This window comes from Euprymna scolopes, chromosome 21 (genome assembly GCF_053919585.1).
Source record: "Euprymna scolopes isolate OS-2025 chromosome 21, ASM5391958v1, whole genome shotgun sequence".
In the NCBI taxonomy this organism is placed as follows: domain Eukaryota; kingdom Metazoa; phylum Mollusca; class Cephalopoda; order Sepiida; family Sepiolidae; genus Euprymna; species Euprymna scolopes.
Genome location: NC_136502.1, coordinates 25,602,169 through 25,625,886, shown reverse-complemented (window position 1 = coordinate 25,625,886; position 23,718 = coordinate 25,602,169). Strand labels below are relative to the sequence as shown.

The 23,718-nt window shown below is 28.4% G+C and overlaps 4 protein-coding genes across 6 annotated transcripts in view; all 4 read right to left on the bottom strand.

The window, feature by feature from the left end:
- LOC145242892 (protocadherin beta-2-like) overlaps positions 1–5,607 on the bottom strand; it is an 11,104-nt gene extending 5,497 nt beyond the window's left edge. The window contains exons 1-2 of the mRNA XM_080106000.1: positions 5,353–5,607; positions 1,069–3,557 (exon numbers count right to left, since the gene is read on the bottom strand). Coding sequence (XP_079962126.1) covers positions 1,069–3,555 — 2,487 coding nt within the window. The 5' untranslated portion in view covers positions 3,556–3,557; positions 5,353–5,607. The remainder of the gene's footprint in view (positions 1–1,068; positions 3,558–5,352) is intronic.
- Positions 1–23,718, bottom strand: part of LOC145242749 (protocadherin Fat 4-like) — a 212,420-nt gene that overhangs the window by 122,765 nt on the left and 65,937 nt on the right. Inside the window, exons 16-17 of the mRNA XM_080105891.1 lie at positions 9,453–9,650; positions 6,798–6,923 (exon numbers count right to left, since the gene is read on the bottom strand). Of these exons, the coding sequence (XP_079962017.1) occupies positions 6,798–6,923; positions 9,453–9,650 (324 nt within the window). The remainder of the gene's footprint in view (positions 1–6,797; positions 6,924–9,452; positions 9,651–23,718) is intronic.
- On the bottom strand, positions 5,601–19,204 carry LOC145242963 (uncharacterized). 3 transcript variants are annotated; one of them, XM_080106076.1, is made up of 4 exons: positions 19,084–19,204; positions 8,780–9,097; positions 7,409–7,541; positions 5,601–6,896 (listed from the first exon to the last, which is right to left on the bottom strand). In XM_080106076.1, exons 2-3 carry the CDS (start codon positions 8,858–8,860, stop codon positions 7,416–7,418), a joined length of 207 nt encoding a protein of 68 aa, XP_079962202.1. In that variant the 5' UTR covers positions 8,861–9,097; positions 19,084–19,204; the 3' UTR covers positions 5,601–6,896; positions 7,409–7,415. The 3 variants fall into 3 exon arrangements, with proteins under 3 accessions (XP_079962202.1, XP_079962201.1, XP_079962200.1); XM_080106075.1 differs by lacking the exon at positions 19,084–19,204 and adding an exon at positions 15,632–15,768 and having other exon boundaries at positions 8,780–9,772; XM_080106074.1 differs by lacking the exons at positions 5,601–6,896; positions 19,084–19,204 and adding an exon at positions 15,632–15,768 and having other exon boundaries at positions 7,474–7,541; positions 8,780–9,772.
- LOC145242897 (protocadherin beta-15-like) lies at positions 16,815–23,718 on the bottom strand. The gene is made up of 4 exons (XM_080106008.1): positions 23,584–23,718; positions 18,742–21,219; positions 18,279–18,435; positions 16,815–17,234 (listed from the first exon to the last, which is right to left on the bottom strand). Exons 2-4 carry the CDS (start codon positions 21,181–21,183, stop codon positions 16,963–16,965), a joined length of 2,871 nt encoding a protein of 956 aa, XP_079962134.1. The 5' UTR covers positions 21,184–21,219; positions 23,584–23,718; the 3' UTR covers positions 16,815–16,962.

Genomic DNA, 23,718 nt, shown 5'->3' with positions numbered 1-23,718 from the left:
TAACCGTATTACTTTTCATGCTTGAATTTTTCTATTGTAATACATCTATACATTCCTATTTATATATTGTAGAAATTATCTCTTACATATTTATGTAAACAGGCCATCATTTGCACAGAAACGTAGAAGCAACAAATATTTAACAATAAAACAAAACTTCTCATCTGTCTGTTACATGCTGAATAATATATTTAACATATGATCCAGGCAGATGATTCATATTTTCATATATAGACTTTTTTTTTTTTAAATTCGGCCTAATATGAAGTGAATAAAACAAATATATAATACCCTTTAACCCCTTTTCTTTATATTAATCATATCTTAGTATAGTCTGATAAATTTGTCAGTTACTTTATTTAATTTTAAACTTCATTTGTGATTTTTAAAAAAAACTGCAGTTTTTGGTTGTCCACATTTGGCAATATGTTTGACAAAATAAAAGATGTATCTACCAAAGGTAACTGCATTGCAAGTTATGACAATATATCAGTCATACCAAAATTATAACAGTTATATGTATAGTTTAAAGACCCAACTGCTACAATCAATCAACTTTCTGAACAACACAATAAATTGAAAATTAACAATATCATAATATAAAATTGTTGTGCCTTTTGTTTAAATTTCTTTATTCAATTTTTCTTTTTAACTAATTATAAAAATGTCTGACAATAAAATAAAATTTTATTAATAATTGTTGGTGTTTTTATTCTTTAAAAGATCACTATATTGGCTATGAAAAATATGTTTTGATGAATTTATAATTTGAATTAATTTGTGTAAATCTATAAACATATATACCACATATTATTACAATATATAGAATACAATATAGTTGCTAATGCAGTGCAATTTTAGAGTGAAGGTAGACTAATGTTAAAAAGCAGGTTGTAAAAAGTTGAATAAAATTAGTAATCATTTTCAGCATTTGAAAAGTATATAGTAAAAAACATAAAAAGGAATATTGAATTCTTTGAAGTTAATATTATGTGTAATAAATAAAAATATACAAAGTGCACCACTAAAAAGATTTAAAAAATAACATAAAAATTAGTTTGTAAATACCTGTTGTTCGTTATGTATCCTGGTTTGAGTTTGTGGTAAAGAGGCTGATCTTTGTTGTTGACTGGGAAGCTTTTCTAGAGGATTGGCTTCTCTGCTGGTTTGGTTTATGTGTGCATTTCTTATTTTATCAGTTTGACTTTGGTTTACATTGACAGCAGTTGGCCAAGATATTCCCTGCTTTGAAGGACACATCAAATGTCTCTGATCACTCATATATCTGCCACTTGGACCAACAACACCCACATTGGTTGGTGCCATTGCATGGGCATATGTGACATTTCTCTGATCATTACAGCGAATGATACATACCGAGATTGAAGCAGTAATGATGACTGCTACGGTCACTGCTACAACCGTAATAATAATGACTGATGTAAGATCAACTTTATCTTCAGTGATTGTATGAACGGCACTTAGCATTTCTGATGTCTTGTTGCTTACAGTCACAGTGAAAAACATACTAGTTGTTGCTGATAGAACTGGACTACCACTATCCTTGACAACAAACACTAGCTCATAGGAACCAGCATCTTGTTGCGCAAGCACCCGATTGAAAGTTAACAAACCAGTGTACTGGTTGATGGTGAACATCTGCTTGTCATTGCCTCTGATTATTTCATATTTTAGAAATGCATTCTCTTGACTATCTCCATCAGCTGCCTTTACACAAGTGATGTTCTTTGAATGATGCCGGTAATATACAACATCCATGTTATAAGGATTGACACTGGGAAATGTAAAATACGGAGCATTATCATTTTTATCAGTCACTTCAACAATGACGTTGACTGTATTATTGAGAGATGGGATTCCATTATCTTTCACAAATACTTGAAACTTGTAAATGTTTTGAAACTCATGATCCAGTGACATAATGGCTGAAATCATGCCATCATCTTTGATTTTGAAAGGTAAAAACTGTTTGTTATTTGTGAGCAGAGAATAGGTGAGTTTCCCTCCAACTCCCAGGTCTGGGTCTGTTGCATTGATGAAGCCAACAGAAAATCTCGACTTCTCATTCTCTTCAATCAAGAACTTAAATGTCTCCATAGAGAACTGTGGCCTTACATCATTCACATCGGTGACTTTGATGGAGAACTTACTCTTACTTTGCAGTGGAGGAGATCCTTTATCTTGACAGCTGATGATAATTTCATGCTTTGCCTCTCTTTCTCTATCCAATGCTTTTTTCACAATTACTTGGTATTTCTTAGTGTCGAGACTTTGTAGTTTAAATTTATCATAATGCAGATTGCAACTCACTTCTCCATTTTGTCCAACATCATGATCAGTCACTTTTACATATGCAATGGAACTTCCCACCTCAATGTCTTCAGAAACTGATGTTGAATCTTTTCCTGATGCTGACAGGAATTTTAGATGAATTGTTGGTGGATTGTTTTGTTGATTGATTACATTAACCAAAACCATTGCAAGTGAATTTAATGGTGGTATGCCCCCATCTTTAGCTTCAACATACAAATTATGTGTTAATACATTACTCAAAGTAAATTTCTTTTCTAAGAAAATTTGTCCAGTTTGTTGATTTAATTTAAAATGACTTTTAGCAACATCAGATGTTTTTGTACTGAAATGATAAGTGACTCTTCCATTTTTACCAGAATCTAAATCTGTGGCAGATAAAGTCGCAATAGAAGAAGTTTCACTTGGTTTGTTTTTTATTGTTACATTGTAGACGCTTTGAGAAAAAACAGGAGGATTATCATTGACATCAGTTACAGTAATATGTACCAAGAGAATACTTTCTTTTGGAGGAGATCCTCCATCTTTTGCAATTATTCGAATCATAAAAGAACCTTTAACTTCTCGGTCAAGTCTTTTTTCTAATGTTATACTAAGGTCTGATGTTCCATCAACCTTTTTAGATATTGACAATTGAAATGGTTCTTCCTTCAGTTTTTTTAAAGAATATGTAATAAGAGAATTCTTCTGACTTACGTCTTTATCAATGGCGTTTGGAATTGATACCTTTGTTCCTGGAACTACATCCTCTGAATATTCAATGTTTACTTGTTTATCAGGAAATTCAGGCTGATGGTCATTTACATCCTGAATTATTACTTTAATTTCTAAAATCTTCATGATTCTTTTTGATTTTTGTACAGCAACATCAACCATCACAAAACATTCTTTGTTGGAAGTACACAATGATTCTGCATCCAATGTTTGTGCTGTATAAAGTTTTCCTGTATTTTTAGAAATTCGGAATAATGGAGAGCTGCTTGTTCCATCCTGTTCCATAAGACTGAATGCAATGAGATTTTGATCTTGTATGGCCACATCATCCATCACATTAGAATCGGCAGCAATGTCTCCGAGGTAAGTGCCAGGACTTTTGCCTTCTTCAACTTTAAATGATAAATCCACACCATGACAAATGTGTAGAAATATCAAAATAAATGTTAATACTATCATTTTTATGTATGATTGCTTCTGGAAAGAATCTGATGAATTCAATTTTATCATAACTGAAATAGAAAAAAAAAGTAAATAAAGTTAAGTATATTTGAATTTTCAGTTTTTATGAAATAATTGATTAAAAACTTATAATATTTTTATCTTCTAATTTCTATTTTAAAACATATCTAAACTTTGTGAAAAGTTTACATATATTTTAAAATAGAAATCTCTACATTAATAAAATTATAAAACAACTTTGTATATATCAGTGTATGCTTAGTTGCAAATCTGTGATTTTGAATTACACACTGAATTGTTTATTTAGATTAATAAATATTTAAGATGAAAATGCATTGACATAAAATAAAAATTTTAATCACATGAAAAAATTTAAATATAAAATTAAATTCACTATAATCCATTTTGTCTTATCATGAATTTATTAGCCATTTTAGTATTCCTATTAACAGTAAAAATATCATTTCTTTATGATCAATTCAAATTTAAAAGGGATTCGAAAGTAATTCAACTGTTAAATAGGAAGTCAGTTCTGGCTTTAATATTCTTGATAAACCTACATGTATTGATAGCTTGAACATTTTGAAAGATATTTCCATCTAATACACTTGTAAATATGGATTAAAATAATGTTAATTTAGTTTAATAAATAATTTAATGAAAAAATAATATCATAATAATTAAATTTAACTTTCAAAATCCTATTTAAAAAAAAATAAGAAGAATTTGATAAAAACAAACAGCATACTTAAAAAAAATGAAATGAAAAAGACTCCCAGATAACTCCTAATAAATACAGCTAGTTGCATATGAATCTAATTAAAATACAATTAAAATTGAGTTTATCTTCAATATAATATTATGTTAGTATCCTTATGAACATTTATGAAAAGACTTTAAAATATGAAATAGTAGATTATGAATATAAAGTATTTTTAACAAAAATGCTTATATTTATGATAAAAAAAGATATATCAGTGTTATTTATGTTGCCAATTTCATTAACTTTTTTAAAATTTAAATGGATTTTATTTATCAATGCTAATTTCATATATTTTTTATATATTAACCAAAATCATACAGTAAATATTTACATTATATGAATTGGAAAGTAAATTAAAATAAGATCTGAAAATTTTTGGATTTAAATAAATCTTTTATCATTTTTTTTAATTAAAATGATTTCATTAAGGCTTGAGAATCAAGAAATTGAATACACTGACATTCTTAAAATCATGTTAATTTTTTTCAATAAAATATACTTATTTGTATTATTAAATAGTAGCCATATTTGTTAGCTTGCCAATTCTCAACCCATTTTCAAATTGCAAAATAATCTGATCAAAATGTTTTTAAGTCTGAATAGTTATATCTAAGTAATCAATATAAATTGTGAAAATGTGTGAAATTATATGCAACAAAAACAGAATTTGCAACGATAATCTTTAAATTTTCATGATTTTGTAATTATTCATGAATATTGGTATGAATTCATTTGTTTAATACAAACAGATTAAATAGTTGTTATCCACATGAAGTCTCCAAAGTGAAAAGTATATACATAATATTAGTTGATGAAAATAAATATGCTTGAAATATGTATAATAATTCTATCTTAAATTTCCTGGAGTTGTATCAAGTGCTGTTGAGTTTTCTTACTTTTAAATTGGTTCATTATTTAAAAGTATATTCTCTGTACATTAATTAAAAATATCTTATTTCATAAAATCTTTATATAATTCATGAAAAAAATGTACTTTATAAATGTTTTATTTTTCTTTATATATCCATCACATCACTATCATAAATAAAGAGAAAACAAAGAACATTGTTCAATGTACTCACCTTCTTCTTTTAAATATCCTGTAGTTTCAACCCAACTGAAAACTACATCCTTATTGTAATTTCTGCAGCTGCTGTTTTCTATTTTGTTTTTATTATTTAAGAGTCGGTTGGTGGCTTGCTTTCTTTAATTGATGAAAAAAAAGGGACCAGCAATCCTAGTGAATATGTTGAGTGTGTAATGGCTGCTACACTATGTGATGACTGCTATGCTTTATGCAAAACCTGGACTGAGGTTACAAGATATATGATTTTTTTTTTTTTTTTTTTTATGAAATCAACATTTTTGTGATATCTTAATATATATAAGGATGTTTTTAGAATAACCATGAAAAAGAAAAAAAAAATTAATTGATTTCCCAAAATGCATTTCAGTATGTTTGGTTATTCATACTAAATCATTTGCTACTTTCTCTCTATCTATATTTGAAAAGCCTTTATCTCAACGACTGTGTAGGAATAGGTCTTTGTGTCAAGATGCATATAAAAAAATGTACAACAATTTATACCAATTACAGCTTGAAAATCTGTGGATAAAATAAACTTGTAAATATGTGAGTATGTTTTGTTCTTGTTTTAAATAATTATCAGCTTATATATATTACAGTGCAATTGTCTTAGTTTAAATTCATTGGAGAATTTCATTGACAGTGTTTTATTAGATTTGTTTTTCAATGAAAATGGATTTCAAATTTACAAATAATTTTCAGTCTAAAAATGTAAATTTTTAGAAATTGTTGAAAATTGAATTAAAATCTTTTATTTGAATGTATATTTTGAAATAGATACTATAATAATGATGATGATCATCATAATAATAAGGGTTCAGTCTTGAGAGGTGATGGATACCGTCTGTAAAGGTGCCTGCACATGTAATTGTGAAGCAAGGGTTGTGTAATCTCTAACCATACTCTCCTGAATCAGCACTGCTTAACTCCAGTGGCAAGGAGAAATCCAGGATGACTGGAAACAGTGCTGACATAAGTGGAAAGCACATACAGCACCTGACATTCTCAAATAGTCATCCATTTTAGTATAGACCAGAATCAATAAAGCAATAAGTGTACTCAATATTTTATAAAAGTGTACAAGTTATTGTCTAATAATTTTAATTGTTATTGTTATAAAATACTAAAGTATAATTTCATTATTCAACATTTTAATTTATATGATTCAATTATATGTGTGAAATGTTTTGTTGTTATGGGACTCTATTTCTTTTTTTATGAAATTATATGTAGTAGTAATAATGCATTTTGTCCAAATAGTGATAAAAAAATTTTTTTAGTGAGGTACTGGGGGTAAAGGTCTTGGATTTCTATAAATATTTCCTGTTGACAAGAGACTTGTATAACAAACGTTATTATCTTCTGTCACAGACTCTTTGTTGTTATTGTTTTGTGAAATATTTGGTGTATAGAATCCCCTGGCCATAATGGTTGTATCACTTGGGAAGTTGACAGTCTGTCCCATTGGCTTCATCTCTGTCTTTTGTGCTGGCAGCCGTCTTTGTTTTGGAAAATTGCAGTACTGGGAAGTAAACATCTCTTGAAATACAAAAGCAAAAGAGCATACTAATAATAAAAAAAATATATATTATGAATATTTGGAAATATACTTAGAAAACATTAAAAATATTTAGAAATAAATTTAAAAAACGTTAAAAATATTTAGAGATAAACTTAGAAATCATTAAAAAATTCATTTGCATTTTGATTTCATTTTATTGCTTTATATAATTAAATTTTAGTTAGAAAATGCAATAAAATAAATATTAAATCATATTGAAACAAAAATGAATTAAATATAATTTGTTTCATTCAGAAAAAAAACAGAAACTTTATGATGGAAATACAATGTTAAATGCTTTTTGCTTGATAGGAAATGAAATTGAATTAATAATATAGATAAAATGATTTAGCTAATGATAAAAACATTTTTGAAGTCATAAAAATTATGTTATTTTTATAATGAAAATGTGACAAAAGTTTGATATATACATTTGTTATGAATTAAAATTTGTATTTGTAAAAAATTAAAAACAAAAACTTCTTCTTACCTGTTCCTTAATCACATTGTATATTAGTCCGACTTCTATTTTGTGAAGTTTCCTTTCTTGTCATCTTTGGGGATGGTTTGTTGTAAATTGCTGATTTACTTTGGATGCTTTCAGTTAATGATTTAACTTCATGCTAGTCACGATAAAATAACAAATGATATTGAGGAATTTGAGTATTTTAAATTCAAAAAATAATATAAAATAATTATTATATACAGTAAAAATATAGATTAATCAAATAAAATTAGATCAAATTAACTAGTAATTATACAAAACATTATTGAAAATTATTAAATAATATGAAATGTTTCTTTGGGGTTCCTATTTGCTTGCCTTTTCATGAGGTCAGAGTTATATATAAGGTTGATTTTTAATGTAGAGAAAATCTAGCTCCTTAAAAAGACTCTGGATTGGGAAAATAGTAAAAAAATTGTAGTCGTTTAGAAGAAAAGATGGAGTGTTGTATCAGGACAAATACTTTGGATTATTTATTTGTTATCAAGTAAAAAATATACAATGTAACAAATTAGGCACAGCGTCATAAAAAGTATAGGGGAAATTAGTCGTTGGTCATTCTTGGGCTAAAAGTGATAAAATTGTCTATCCAACTCTGAACTGGAATGATCTCAATCACCCCAATATTATATTTATTCTAGGGACCATCTTACTTTAGGCATCTTCAAATTTTTTTAAATTTCATTTTTCATAAAGATATTTATAAACACAAACTTATTGGGATAAAATGGGAAATAGGAAAACAAAAACAAATAATTCGCAACCCCCATCTTCCAACCCTTTCTAAATAATAGACTCCCCATGGTTTTCTGATTTGTTCAGAACTGAAAGCACAATCTCTAAGTGAGAAAAAAAGAAATAGGAATGTGGTTTGGGAGAGTGGATGGTGTCCTTCCAAGATGAATTTGTGAATGGGCGCCTTGGAGGATCTCGACCTCTAATACCAGGAAGGATGGGGGATTCATTTATCCATCTAGCTAAGAAGTTAAACTTACCCGAAGGACTAGGGTTTGAGAGGACCAGAAACTATGTGCACCGTGCTCAGGTAGGAGCACATTCTAGTACTTGTTCCTTTTCATACACACAAACTTGCTACTTTTATCCACCTTTTTTTTTAGGTATTTTTATCATATTTACTTGTAACACTGCCATCACTAAACAATACAGAAAGGAAATGCATTTACAAAAGTATGGTTTAAAACAATGGTCAAAGCTTTGCACTATATACTTTCACAACCAGTTTCTCTAGCCATATCGAGGTGGGTGAGTTTGTCGATTAGTTTTGATCCTAGCTAAAAAGGGATTTACAAAAAAATTATTAAAATTTTACAGCAAGAAATATAAATAGAAACAAACCTGTAGATCTGCTTCAGTAGACATTTGTGTTTGTATCAAGGAAGCCGATCTGTGTTGTTGATTGGGAAGGTTTTCTGCCATGTGGGATTGCTTGCTGATTTGGTTTATATGAGCACCTGATTTTATATGCTTGGTTTTTGTTTACATTGATAGTAGTTGGCTTTGAAGGACACATCAAATAGCTCTGAGCACTCATATGCCTTCCACTTGGACCAACAACACCCACATTGGTTGGTTCCATTGCATGGGCATATGTGACATTGTTCTGATCATTACATCGAATAATAGATACCAAAATTGAAGCAATAATAGTCACTGCTACAGTCACTGCTACAACCGTAATAATAATGATTGATGTAAGATCAACTTTATCTTCAGTGATTGTATGAACGGCACTTAGCATTTCTGATGTTCTGTTGCTTACAGTCATAATGAAAAACATACTAGTTGTTGCTGATAGAACTGGGCTACCACTATCCTTGATAACCAACACTACCTCATAGGAACCAACATCTTGTTGCACCTTCATACATATCTTTTGTTTCCACATCGAACACCTACAAGTTATGTGTTAATGCATTACTCAATGTAAATTTCTTTTCTAAAAAAATCTGTCCAGTGTTCATTTTATTTTAAACATCAACCATCACAAAACATTCCTTGTTAAATGTACACAATGATTCCGCATCCAATGTTTGTGCTGTATAAAGTTTTCCTGTATTTTTAGAAATCCGGAATAATGGAGAGCTGCTTGTTCCATCCTGTTCCATAAGACTGAATGCAATGAGATTTTGATCTTGTATGGCCACATCATCCATCACATTAGAACCAGCAGCAATGTCTCCAAGGTAAGTGCCAGAACTTTTACCTTCTTCAATTCAAATGATAAATCCACACCATGACAAATGTGTAGAAATATCAAAAATGTTAATACTATCATTTTTATGTATGATTGCTTCTGGAAAGAATCTGATGAATTCAATTTTATCGTAACTGAAATAAAAAAATAAATAAATTTAAGTAAATTTGAATTTTTAGCTTTCATTAAAGTATTGAAAACTTATATTTTATCTCCTCATTTTTATTTTAAAATTTACCTGGTTTAGTTTATATGAGCACTTCTGAAGTTTACCAAAATCATAGCAAGAGAATTCAAAGGAGAACTACCCTCATCTCTAGCTTCAGTATATAAACTAAATCTGTGGCAGATAAAGTTGCAATAGAAGAAGTTTCACTTGGTTCATTTTTGATTGTGACATTATAAAAATTTTGTGAGAAGACAGGAGGATTATCATTCACATCTGCAACTGAAATGTGAACATCTAAAATACTTGTTTATTTTTATTTATTTATTTTTTTTTTATTTTTTATTTTTTTTTTAACAAGGTTTGGTCAATGTCCGAAGGTCACTAATCAGGGTTAATGAGTATACAGTAATAACCAGGACAGCATAGTAATAGATAGTGTTGGAAATTGGGTATAATTTGATTATTTAAGTGGATGGCTCAACAAGAACTTTTTTATATTGGATATGAAGGTGATCATATTGTAGTCAGCCGCAAAGCAGTCCAGCAGAACAGATGGATAGTTCTAGGTAAGAAGCTTTGTTCATAGAATTTGTGTTTAGATTTAGGCACAAATAAAGTGGTGGAAATTGTTGATAGTGGTTGTAGCTAGACAAGTGTTTTTTGTGAAAATTTGAAGCTCAGATAAGTACTTGTCATGAAAATAATGATAGAACAAAGACAGGCTCGCATCCTAGAATATACCTTGCTCTTATACAGTTAGAGGATTGCATCAGCAGTGAGATATCTACTAGAGCAGTAGAATAATCCAACCATTTTTCCGACAATCTTGGCAACAGATTTGATGCATGTGTTCCATTTCAGATCAGAAGTGAACATAAGTTCAACAAGCTTGTCAAAATATGGTGCTTCCCCAAGATGGGAGCCATTCATTTCAGTTGGTTAGATGGGGGGTCAGAACATTTATGATGGAAAGAGAGAAGCTTGGTTTTAGATACATTAAAATTAATCAACCACCTTTTCTCTATTGCATCACATGCTCAAGATCAGTACAGAGAGAATCAAAGAGATCTTGGTTATTCTGGATGATATTGTTGACCTTTGAAGTGTTGCCATAGATGGTAGTGTTGTCTAAGAATGTGATTTGGAAGTTCATTGATGAAGATCACAAAGAGTTGGACCCAGGATGATAAACCTATGAGAGAGAAAGGATTTAATAATTGGGAGGACTTTTCAGCTATTCCACAGCTGAAAATCTTGTGAAGTAGACTATTATGCTATATATTATCAAAAGGCTTTGATATGTCAAGAGCAATTGCTCTAGAAACAAAGCCCCTGTCAAGAGATTCACTAATCTTGTGTGATATTACAGCTGGCACATCAGCTATACATCTAGCAAAACATGAACCATATTGCATGTCACCGAATAGGTTATTTTTGCTGAGGAGGTTGACCACTTCTCTATTTATCACAGAGTCCAGCAACTTACTCATGACGTACAGGATACTGATTGGTCTGTACTGGGGTGAGGGGCAGATGATCGATCTCGAGAATTTTTCAATACATCTTACTGATGAAGTTTTCCAAGGTGTTGGTAAGCATTTCTCCGTAAGACAACATTTAAAAAGATTTGTAAGTATGAGAGTTAGTTTGGTTTTTGAGTACTGTGACTGGAATGCCATCAGGATCAGTTGCTTTTCTGGAATCAAGGGTTTTGATAAGATTGGCAATATAATGCATAGATATTTGGGTTTTCAGTCACACGTGAAAATAGGGAAGGGGGTCCACCATCTTTAGCAATGACTTTTACCATGTAGCTTTCTTTCACTTCTCTGTTCAATCTTTTTTTAAGATAATATACAGATCAGCTGTTCGATCTACATTTTAGTTAAACCAAATGTTTCATCTTTATATTTTTTTAATTTCTAGATAATCTGAAAATTAATGTATTCAATATTCTTATCTACTGCATTTGAGATCATACGTTTTATCCCTTTGCCATCGTCTTCTGAAAATTCAATATTAACTTGCTTATTTGGAAATTCTGGTTGATTTACATTTTCAATTATTACTTTGATTTTTAATATTCTGCTTATTGTATGTACTCTTTGAACAGCAATATTTACCATCAGAAAACATTCTTTTTTCAAATATGCATAAAGATTCAGCATCCAATGTTTTTGCTCTATAAAAGTTTCCTGTATTTTTAGAAACGCAGAATAATTGAAAGCTGCTTGTTTCATCCTGTTCCATAAGACTGATTGCAATGAGATTTTGATCCTATATGGCCACATCATCCATCACATTAGAATCGGCAGCAATGTCTTCAAGGTAAGTGCCAGGACTTATCCATTCATGTATTTTAAACGTCAAATCTGTAGCTTCACATATGTATTAAATAGAGATAGTGATATTTGTTTGTAAAAACATGTTTGCTATTCAAGATATGGTTTATCAAATTTTCATATCTCCACAATGCATTTTTTTAAATATCAAACAAAAAAACAGTAAGTCAAAAAATAGATTTCAAGTATGAAATAATAAAAAAATAAAAAAAATTTTTTTTTAAAGATTTACTCTAATCTGTACATATAAAGTTGTGATAGCTCTTGCTAACAGTGAACTTGAAACATTATTTTAATTTTTACATTGCAGAAACGAACCTTTCTGACATACTGCTAAAGCATATGCCATCCATATTGTAATATTAACTTATTTGTAAAAGAAAATTTCACTAATTAACTATTGTTTTTATTATATTTCTATTCAGCATTTGTTTTGATTATAATATAACAAATACTTCTATTTACAGATACTGGTTTATTTTCTAGAATTTGTGCTCTACAAATAATTTTAGCAACCTTGTGGTTGCTGGTCTGATATCCTTATAAAATGAAAATTATAAACAAAGGCATCCCCTCCACTCCCTACTAACACACATCATCACTCAGGCTCAAAATATTAGTCATTTAAATATTCTTCTTTTGTTAATAATTTTAAAAGAAACTTTAAAGGAAATTGAAAACATTTAAATTATGTAATAGAAAACTTTCTTACTGGCTTTAAAATTTTTAGCAAAACATGCATATATTAAAATATGGAAAGTTTTAGGAGCTATTTAGTACCAGCATTTTTTTATCAGGCCTCTCCCTATTCCCACAAAAGCTTTTAAAAAACTATTTAAAAAATTATCTAATTACTAAATTAATTAAAACTGTATCTCTACTCCCACCGCAACACAGAACCTTTGGTATTATTTCTTTTATTTAAGCTATCCCTCCCTTCTTCACCAAAATTTTTTGGATCATATTTAGAAAAATTATATTAATGTGTACACATAAAGTAAAGTTGTGACATTGCTCGTGGTAAAAAAGACATTAACAGTTTTTTGGGATCTTATTTCTTAGGTGTATGATGTGACTTTTGTCATAAGGTCAACTAATTTGCAATTTTATTTTGGGGGCTTACACTTTTTCCCAGGCAATGCAGAGACACAGGTCATGCTAGTATATCAATAAAAAAAAAAAATTAAACATTATTTACTTTTAATAAAAACTGCATTTATACAGTTATATTACAGAAAAATGGAATGATTAGATGGATGGTTTGAAATATTTTAAGTGAACCAAATGTTGTTTTAAAAATATGTAAAACACTAAGGTACTAAAATAAAGTATTGTACTCTGGCATGGTCATCAACATCTAGACATGTAAATTGGAATATAATATTGAAGTCAGAAAGATATTAAAACAACCAATTACCTCCCCTCTCATCTTTCTTAAATATAAAATAAATACATTATAATGTTTAGAATTATGGTCACAAACATTATTGTGTTCAATTAAGCCTTATTAAGCTAAACACATTTCTAATTACAATTTATTAAATATATATAATTATGGATAAATGTTTGAAATCAAATGACTGCACTTGAACTCTACAGACTCAAATTCTACTAATGTCTGGAAATATTGTAGAACAATTCATCTAATACTAAAACGAATAAACTTGTTAGTACATCACATTACAATATCAATTTATAAAATTTTTCATTATGGAACTTATGAAAGTACCATGGACATTCTGGACTGAATTTTTATGTAAAGAAAAAACAATTTTTGCTCGTCCTGCATTAGCTGCCACCTGCCCATCACCAAATGAGGGATTAGAAATCTAAAATACTGATTCAGACTTCCAACAGCAAATCAGGCATACTTTTATAAATTAATTAGAATCAAACTATATGCCTGAAAGATTGTTAAAAAATAAGCAACTAGATTAAGCTATAGACATGTAGGCATGAACAGACAGTTATTCCAGAGAGGATAGAAAAGCAATTTAATATATATAAATAAGTGTTAGCACTGCTTTGAATACTGTTATCTCACCAGTTCAAAGGATTCCGACAAAAAGTGCAGAAGATTGAAAATTAATTTAATTTCAACTTTCAAATACATAACATTTCAAACTCTGATGACATTTTTAACTATAGTGGTAACTTTTTTTTCTTATTTATCTGGAAGATTACTGTTCAAACAAATTTCAAAAACTAAATTTATTAAACAATTAATCTTTTTTTACTAACAGAGTAATATATATTTGGAACAAGTTGCCTGATCAAATTAAAATAGCATAAAACATTTTAAGATTAATTCAGAAATAACTTGAAAAGTTATTACAGGGAATTTTTTCTTTTAACAACTAGATAAAATACTTAATAGAATTTTATCTGATGTTGTATTGTGTAAATTTCTGTACATAATTTTTTTTAATAATTGAATTGAGAAGATTGTTCAAAAGGCAAGCACTCAAAGAAACATAACAAACAATCAGTTCTTAAGATAGTTATTCTAAAATGATAGTTTTCTTTTACATTTAGACTTTTAATATTATTTTTACTTTTTAAAGAGAGCTGATATTTAAAATAACTTTAAAGATTTCAATGCTGTCAGTAACTGTGCAAGAAATTCTTAAAAACATTTTACTGTTCTCGGTTATGTTAATATCTTAAGCGTTATGCGAATAGTTCTTGTGAGGCAGCCATTTTGTTTAAAATGTTCGCATTATGTTTAAGTAAAAGCTAAAAACTAAAAATTTAATTGGAGATTATTAATTTCCAGGTTGTTGCTTTTTTAATACAAATACCATGTATTTTGAATTTAGCAAATGTATGTTTTACTGCATTCTAAAAAATAAAAAATTAAACCTACAATCACATTCCATAACAGAAATTATGAGGGGTGTTCCAAAAGTAATGCATCCTATTTTTTTATTCTGCCTGAATGAATCAGAGAGGATTGCAAATTGCATTGTTATGATGATTGAACTTATGTATTCATGACTTAAAACTTCATCTCTGTTGCAGATATTGACAGTGTGAGGCTCTAAGAAAGCAACCCCTGTGTGTGCGTGCATCAGAAGTAGAAATGTGCTATTGAATTCCTGGCAGACATGCATTGAGAATAGTGGTGGTGATGTAGAAAAATAAATTATAGAGTACAAAAGATTACTCGTTTTAATGACACCACTTCCAGTTTTGTAGCTTTTCAACTTTTTGAATTAAAAAATAGGAGGCTTTACTTTTGGAATGACCCTCACAAATTAAAGCTGTAGTATTTAAGAAATCTGTACTTAATTATGCTATTGATAATTTAAAACTATAGTTTTATACTTGAAAATAAATAGTAATAAAAGAATGTACAATTCGTTTTCATACAAAAATAAAAATGAATTGATTAATAATGTCTTCTATTTTTTTACATGAATCTCCATCATTTAATTTCTACATGTGTCATAAATGAAAAGAAAATTATCAAATAATCTTACCTTTATTGTACAATTCACTGCAGATTTATGAAGATGCAAACTATATCTGGTATATTGTATTGCAACTGTTTTTTGTGTTTTTTTATTGTTTGGAAGCTATTTATTACAAATGGATGTTGGTGAGAGAAATGAAGCAGTAGTCCTAATTAATATGTTGCGTATGCAATGGCTGTTACAGTATTTGATGATTGTTTTGTTTCATACAGAGAATATGTTTTAGTATATCTAAATCAATTTTTTATTTATATATGACTACTATTATAAATGGTTTAAAGATTAACACACAGTTATTCATATCCTTCTTGAAAATATTAAAAGTAGAAAAATACTATTTTGACTCTCATGATGCATTTAAACTCCTAGCTACTTATCCACATTTGCTTTTTTCATTCCTTTATCTTTTTAAATACTAAAGTGTCAAATATTTGTTTTAAAATTGCTGCTCGCTTCTAGTTTTAAGTATTATATGATAAAAATGACAGGAAATTAAAATAATTTTATCATATCATGAAAATTAAATTTACCTTTAGGCATAAATTATTACTTGGAGAAAATGTTATTTGAATACAACACTTAATTTCAAGCTAAGTATGATCTCTTATTTTAAAGTTGTGTTCATTATTTTATTTATCCATTGAAGAATATCTTTATGGACTGCCCTATTATATATGTATTAGTATTTTCTTTTATCAGTTTTATTTTTTATAATAATGTGATTTTTTTTAAATAAATTTACTAGCTCTATTTACTTGATATTCTCCAGATGGTAATACATTGTCAGGCTGAAGATTTAGCAAAAACTATTTATTCACTACAATCTTGTTTTTAACAGAATTTTATTAAATTTGTTTCAGTTTTCCTTATTTTATTTTTAATTGTAATATTTGATTAATAATAAATAAAAAATAACATAATAAATAATACATAATCATGTAATCTTATGTATCAACAAAAAAAAAACCACATACACATGAGATGTTTTCTGATATTATAAATAATACATAGATTATTTAGATTTTATTGAAGTGTAAATAGAAGCAAGATAAGAATCCATTAGGATTCTTTGGCATTACTGCAAACAATCAAATTGTATGAGTTTTTTATTTATTTTTTTAATTTTTCAACTCAAGGCTTATTTGAAAGTCTAATACTCAAAACTATTATATTTTATAGCAGGAATATCTTTTACTAAATTTAGTATGTTTTCATTTAACTATATTTAAATAATGAACAAGATTTATTTGATAGGTATTACTTGACAAGTTTATATTTTATAAATATGAAATGTAAACAATCTTTATCATGCTTTATGTATCATATATTAGGAAAAGCTAGCTTTGATGTGGTACAGGTGGTAAGGGTCTTGGATTTCTATAAATATTTCCAACTGATTGCTGACTTATATCAGAAGAATTACTATCTTCTGCCACAGAGTCTTTGTTATCATTGTTTTGTGAAAGGCTTGGTGTGTAGAATCCCCTGGCCACAATGGTTGTATCACTTGGGTAGTTGACAGTCTGTCCCAATGGCCTCATCTCTGTTTCTTGTGATCGTTGCCCTCTTCGTTTTGATGGAGAATTGCAGTACTGGGAAGCATATAATCCTGATTGACATAAACAGCAATAATGGTTAATAAAATACATTTACATAATAAAAATATTATGCTATTTTTAATATATGAAAACTGTATTTCATAAATTTTATGGGATACTTTTATTTCAAATATGAAAATCTGAAAAGTTACTTAAATATTAAAAAAATAAATGTAAGAAACAATTACTGAATCAGAATTAAATTTTTATAAAAATATATTAAACCAGAACAAATCTTTAATGAAAATGTAAATAAATGTTTTCAATATGAAAATCTATTAATATACAAATATAAGCTTTGTTGTCAACACATATTTTAGTCATATATAATTCAAAAGTTCTAAAAATGTAAAAAGAATTGGATTAAACCAATTTGATGTAACATTCTGGATCACTGTGAAATTAGAAAATAGTTTAAAACAAAACTCAGAATAATGTCTTGAAATAGAAAATTCGTTAAAATGGTAAAACAGTAATGCATGTCAGAAAACTCATTTCTGACCTCTGCTCACCTATGCAGAAATATTGTGGCTCAAATGAATAAGTTTTTGTTTGTCATATAGAATCCTATATTTCTTTCAGTATAATTAAGAGTTATCAGAAAAAATACTAAAGTGAGAATGTAATATCTTATTTCTCAATGCCAATATGCATTGCTTAGGGTTAAAAAAAACGTTTGTTTTATAAGAACCTGACTTTGTTAATTTCAATATTTTATTCAACACTTTTGTTTATTACATTCCTTTTCATTAATAATGAAAAAATAATCACCTACTTCAATATGATCCATAATGTTTTATTAAAGGAATTTTACCATCATATACTTATTTAATTAAAAGTGCTTTGTAACATGAAAACAATATAAAGTATTGAAATCATTTTTGGCATTCAACAGTCAGAAATTCTTGAAAATAAAGATGACTCTTAAAGCATCCTGAAGAATTTAAAGATATGTGCCATAAAAATGTACAATAGAAAATGATTATTATTTTAATCATTAAATTATCATTGAAGAATAAAAAAAATTTAATTAAAATCTACAAACTTTATCATACCTGAAATGTCTTCCACTTGTTTGGTAGTAGTTTCTTTTCTACTACATCCACTACCAGTTCTTGACAATTTTGGTGAAGGGTGATTAAGATATTCAGAAGAACCAACTTGATGCTGTGTAGGCTTTGAACTATTTATAGATATTGTTTCATTATCATTCTGTTGTTATGAATAGAAAGTTAAAAAATAATATTTCCTATATTTCCAATGACAAAAGAGATAAATTTTAAAATTAAATTTAAAAAATGGGAAAAGGTTATTTGAAGAAAATTTTTAATCAAAGTGAATTTTTATGTGAAAATGTAAAATTATCATTATAATCATGAAATTAGACATAAAACCACAAATGAAAACATTATCAATTATAAATACTACCAAAGAATTAAAAATATTAAAATGTTCACAATTTTAAATATATAATAAATGGCAGAAGAATTGTTTAAAAATGCAAACAAAAACACAAACCTGATGTGAATCAGAAATCAAATGTGTCTGCGGAAGAGAAGCTGATCTTTGTTGCTGACTGGGAAGCTTTTCTGCAGGATGAGATTCTCTGCTGGTTTGGTTTATATGTGCATTTCTTATTTTATCTGCTTGACTTTTATTTATATTGACAGCAGTTGGCCAAGATATTCCTTGCTTTGAAGGACACATCAAATGTCTCTGATCACTCATATATCTGCCACTTGGACCAACAACACCCACATTAGCTGGTGCCATTGCATGGGCATATGTGACATTTCTCTGATCATTACAGCGAATGATACATACCGAGATTGAAGCAGTAATGATGACTGCTACTGTCACTGCTACAACTGTAATAATAATGACTGATGTAAGATCAACTTTATCTTCAGTGATTGTATGAACGGCACTTAGCATTTCTGATGTCTTGTTGCTTACAGTCACAGTGAAAAACATACTAGTTGTTGCTGATAGAACTGGACTACCACTATCCTTGACAACAAACACTAGCTCATAGGAACCAGCGTCTTGTTGCGCAAGTGCCCGATTGAAAGTTAACAAACCAGTGTACTGGTTGATGGTGAACATCTGCTTGTCATTGCCTCTGATTATTTCATATTTTAGAAATGCATTCTCTTGACTATCTCCATCAGCTGCCTTTACACAAGTGATGTTCTTTGAATGATGCCGGTAATATACAACATCCATGTTATAAGGATTGACACTGGGAAATGTAAAATACGGAGCATTATCATTTTTATCAGTCACTTCAACAATGACGTTGACTGTATTATTGAGAGATGGGATTCCATTATCTTTCACAAATACTTGAAACTTGTAAATGTTTTGAAACTCATGATCCAGTGACATAATAGCTGAAATCATGCCATCATCTTTGATTTTGAAAGGTAAAAACTGTTTGTTATTTGTGAGCAGAGAATAGGTGAGTTTCCCTCCAACTCCCAGGTCTGGGTCTGTTGCATTGATGAAGCCAACAGAAAATCTCGACTTCTCATTCTCTTCAATCAAGAACTTAAATGTCTCCATAGAGAACTGTGGCCTTACATCATTCACATCGGTGACTTTGATGGAGAACTTACTCTTACTTTGCAGTGGAGGAGATCCTTTATCTTGACAGCTGATGATAATTTCATGCTTTGCCTCTCTTTCTCTATCCAATGCTTTTTTCACAATTACTTGGTATTTCTTAGTGTCGAGACTTTGTAGTTTAAATTTATCATAATGCAGATTGCAACTCACTTCTCCATTTTGTCCAACATCATGATCAGTCACTTTTACATATGCAATAGAACTTCCAATTTTGATTCCTTCAGAAACTGATGTTGAATCTTTTCCAGATGCTGCCAAGAACTTGAGATGAATGATTGGAGGATTATTTTGTTGGTTGTTCACATTGACTAATACCATTGACTTTGCTGTTAATGGAGGATTTCCTTGATCTTGTGCTTCAACATACAAATTATGTGTTAATATATTACTCAATGTAAATTTCTTTTCTAAGAAAATCTGTCCAGTTTGTTGATTTAATTTAAAATGACTTTTAGCAACATCAGATGTTTTTGTACTGAAATGATAAGTGACTCTTCCATTTTTTCCAGAATCTAAATCTGTGGCAGATAAAGTTGCAATTGAAGAAGTTTCACTTGGTTCATTTTTGATTGTGACATTATAAAGATTTTGTGAGAAGACAGGAGGATTATCATTCATATCTGTAACTGAAATGTGAACATCTAAAATACTTTGTTTAGAAGGAGATCCACCATCTTTAGCAATGACTTTTATTGTATAGCTTTCTTTCATTTCTCTGTCCAATCTTTCTTTTAAGATTATGTAGAGATCAGCAGTTCGATCTACATTTTTGGAGACTGATAAATCAAATGGTTCATCTTTATATTTTTTTAACTCATAGCTAATCTGAGAATTAATGCGTCCAATATCTTTATCTATTGCATTTGAGATCATACGTTTTACTCCCTTGCCATCATCTTCTGAAAATTGAATACTAACTCGTTTATCCGGAAATTCTGGTTGATGATCATTTACATCTTCAATTATTACTTTGATTTCTAATATTCTGCTTATTGTACTTTCCTTCTGAACAGCAACATCTATCATCACAAAGCATTCTTTTCCATAAGTACATAAAGATTCAGCATCTAATGTTTGTGCTGTATAGAGTTTTCCTGTATTTTTAGAAATCCGAAATAATGGAGAGCTGCTTGTTCCATCTTGTTCCATAAGACTGAATGCAATGAGATTTTGATCTTGTATGGCCACATCATCCATCACATTAGAATCGGCCGCAATGTCACCAAGGTAAGTGCCAGGATTTTTTCCCTCTTGAACTTTAAATATCAAATCCACAGCCTGGTACATATTTGCAACACATAGTACAATGTGTATATATATTGGAAAATTCATTTTTATTTTCTAAAGTCTTTTTCTAATTTGTAATAACTGAAAAATAAAAAAAATAACATTATTCAACAGATAGATAATCATAATTTTTCAGAATTGTTATATATGTATAATTGATTAAGTTTAAGTATATTGTTAACATGAACTAAAAATTATTATTTTTTACAAAAGGGCTCAATATGTACATAGAGTTTATAACTATATTTATTTATTTATAGAAATATTGTGAGAAGTCTATGCAGATTAATTAATGTTTCAATATTTCCATGTCTCATCAGGACTCCAAATTAATTTTGAAGTCAGCAAATAACTACATAAGTTATTTTCTGGATGAGATTTATTTGGAGTTCTGATGATACGTGGAAATGTTGAAACGTTGATCGATTTGTGTAGACTTCTTACAATGTTGATAAAATTTTATATATTTATTCAATTAATGGACAGGAATTATTTCAATAATTATTAACAAGTATTTCAATTACAGTTCATTTTGATAACATTTTAAAATGAAAGGTTTGTCTGTATAAAGCTAGTTTATTTTTATTGATTTTTGATTTGTGGAAGTGTCATATATTATATTCTTAATTTTCTATCCTAGTTTATTTTTTTCCTCTGCTTTTTCATTCATATCTTCTATTGGCTTCTTCTTTTAACTCTCTTTATTATTTTTTTGTATCCAATATTTTTAGGGGTACCTTAATTAACATTACTATATTATCACTCGTAACAATCTATAGCTAATGTTTTACACTTGTAGAATGATATAGTATTATTGCATTATACATGTATATATTGTGCCTGTTGAAGCATCTTTTATTTTAATCAATAATACTATGTCATCTAAAAATAATATCATATACTATGTATATACATGTAAAAATCTTAGATAAATCCCAAAATATTCCTTTAAATTGATTCTTGTATCATTATTTCTAAATTTATTCAGTTTATTCTTAAAATAATTTACATTAGAACTATTTTTAATAATTGACTATTTGTACCAGAAAAAATAATTGTGTAATTCTAACATTTAAAACTTTACTCTTCTCTGTATAAAATTTTCATTTCCACATAACTCCACTTTGATAAACTAACTAAATCTGTTAGTAATTTATTTTGTAATAATGGTGTAACAAACAATTTAACATCACTGACAAATAATTCTACTATTGATTTTATATTATTAGATAAATGATTTATATATTTATCAAATGTTAGATTAAGCTAATGTTGAAGAGGAATTAATAAAAAATATCATAAATTATTTGAGCCATCTGTAACTACAGTTTGATTTTCATAAATACTTGCAAGTATGAAGAAATATGTACTCGCACACATTGACTATAAAATACTCAGTTAAATATGAAATCTTTTTTTTCAACAAACATTGGAATAATAAAATAACTGGTTTCTTTTCATTAAACGAAAGCAGGTAAAAAAATTACTCAATCTTTTTATTTGGATTTATGGTTCATTTAAGACATTAAAATATGCGAGACTATTTTAAAATTTCATTACAAATGTATTTTACATGATACATTAATTACAGGTTACTGTTGCCAGTTTTGAATGTGTTTTTATTATGAAAAGAAAAATCATTTAATGTTAATTATTTTTACTTTACATTTATTTATTTTTAAAGTGTGAATGTTTATTCATCAAACATTTCAATTTATTTTAACAATCTAAACTGCAAATAACTTTCTAAGCAAATATTTTTATTCTTTCAATAAATAACAAACAAAAACACTTAGTTTTTTTGTTTGTATTTTTTGCTTTGTTTTTTAATTATCAATTTAAATCTCTTGTGTTTTTATATAAATGATTTCTTAAGCATATAAAATAATGTTTGTTTTTAAACAATTTTGTGTGTAGGAATAGTTGCTTTTTAAATATTGTTTGTATATATTTTTCCAAATGCATGTTTGAGTTGTGTGTACTTCATTGCCGGGGTATCTCAGATTTAAGCTACCATTTTTACAAGGTATCATTCAAAATGGAGCAGCCATGTTTGTTGTTTTGCCAGCACTCTCCTTATATAATGCTGTAATTTAAAATATCAATTCAGCATCTTTGAATGTCTAAATATATACTTAAACATTGAACTCAAATGAATAAGATCAAAATAAAAAAATAATTTCATAAAAAGATATGAATAGGTAAATTTTGAGAGTAAATAATAAGAAACTTGGAGAAATTAATAAGTTCTATTCTTAATCATATTTAGTGTAACAAAAGAAAAGAAATATTATTCAAATAGATGTGTGTATGTTTTAAGTATCCTAATCCATTTGTCTTATAATACAGTTATTGAAGTTATAAATGTTTTACTTTTCTTTATATATCCATCACATCACTATCATAAATAAAGAGAAAACAAAGAACATTGTTCAATGTACTCACCTTCTTCTTTTAAATATCCAGTAGTTTCAACCCAACTGAAAACTACATCCTTATTGTAATTTCTGCAGCTGCTGTTTTCTATTTTGTTTTTATTATTTAAGAGTCGGTTGTTAGCTTGCTTTCTTTAATTGATGA

Bases quoted from the DNA above. Each gene is read 5' to 3' on its own strand.
- LOC145242897 (XM_080106008.1), bottom strand. From the start codon at position 21,183: ATGAATTTTCCAATATATATACACATTGTACTATGTGTTGCAAATATG. The intron at 18,436-18,741 runs GTTTGTGTTTTT...TCATAACAACAG, and splicing joins TGATTTCTGATTCACATCAG to AATGATAATGAAACAATATC. The intron at 17,235-18,278 runs GTATGATAAAGT...TATGTCAATCAG, and splicing joins ACAAGTGGAAGACATTTCAG to GATTATATGCTTCCCAGTAC.
- LOC145242963 (XM_080106074.1), bottom strand. From the start codon at position 9,329: ATGTGGAAACAAAAGATATGTATGAAGGTGCAACAAGATGTTGGTTCC.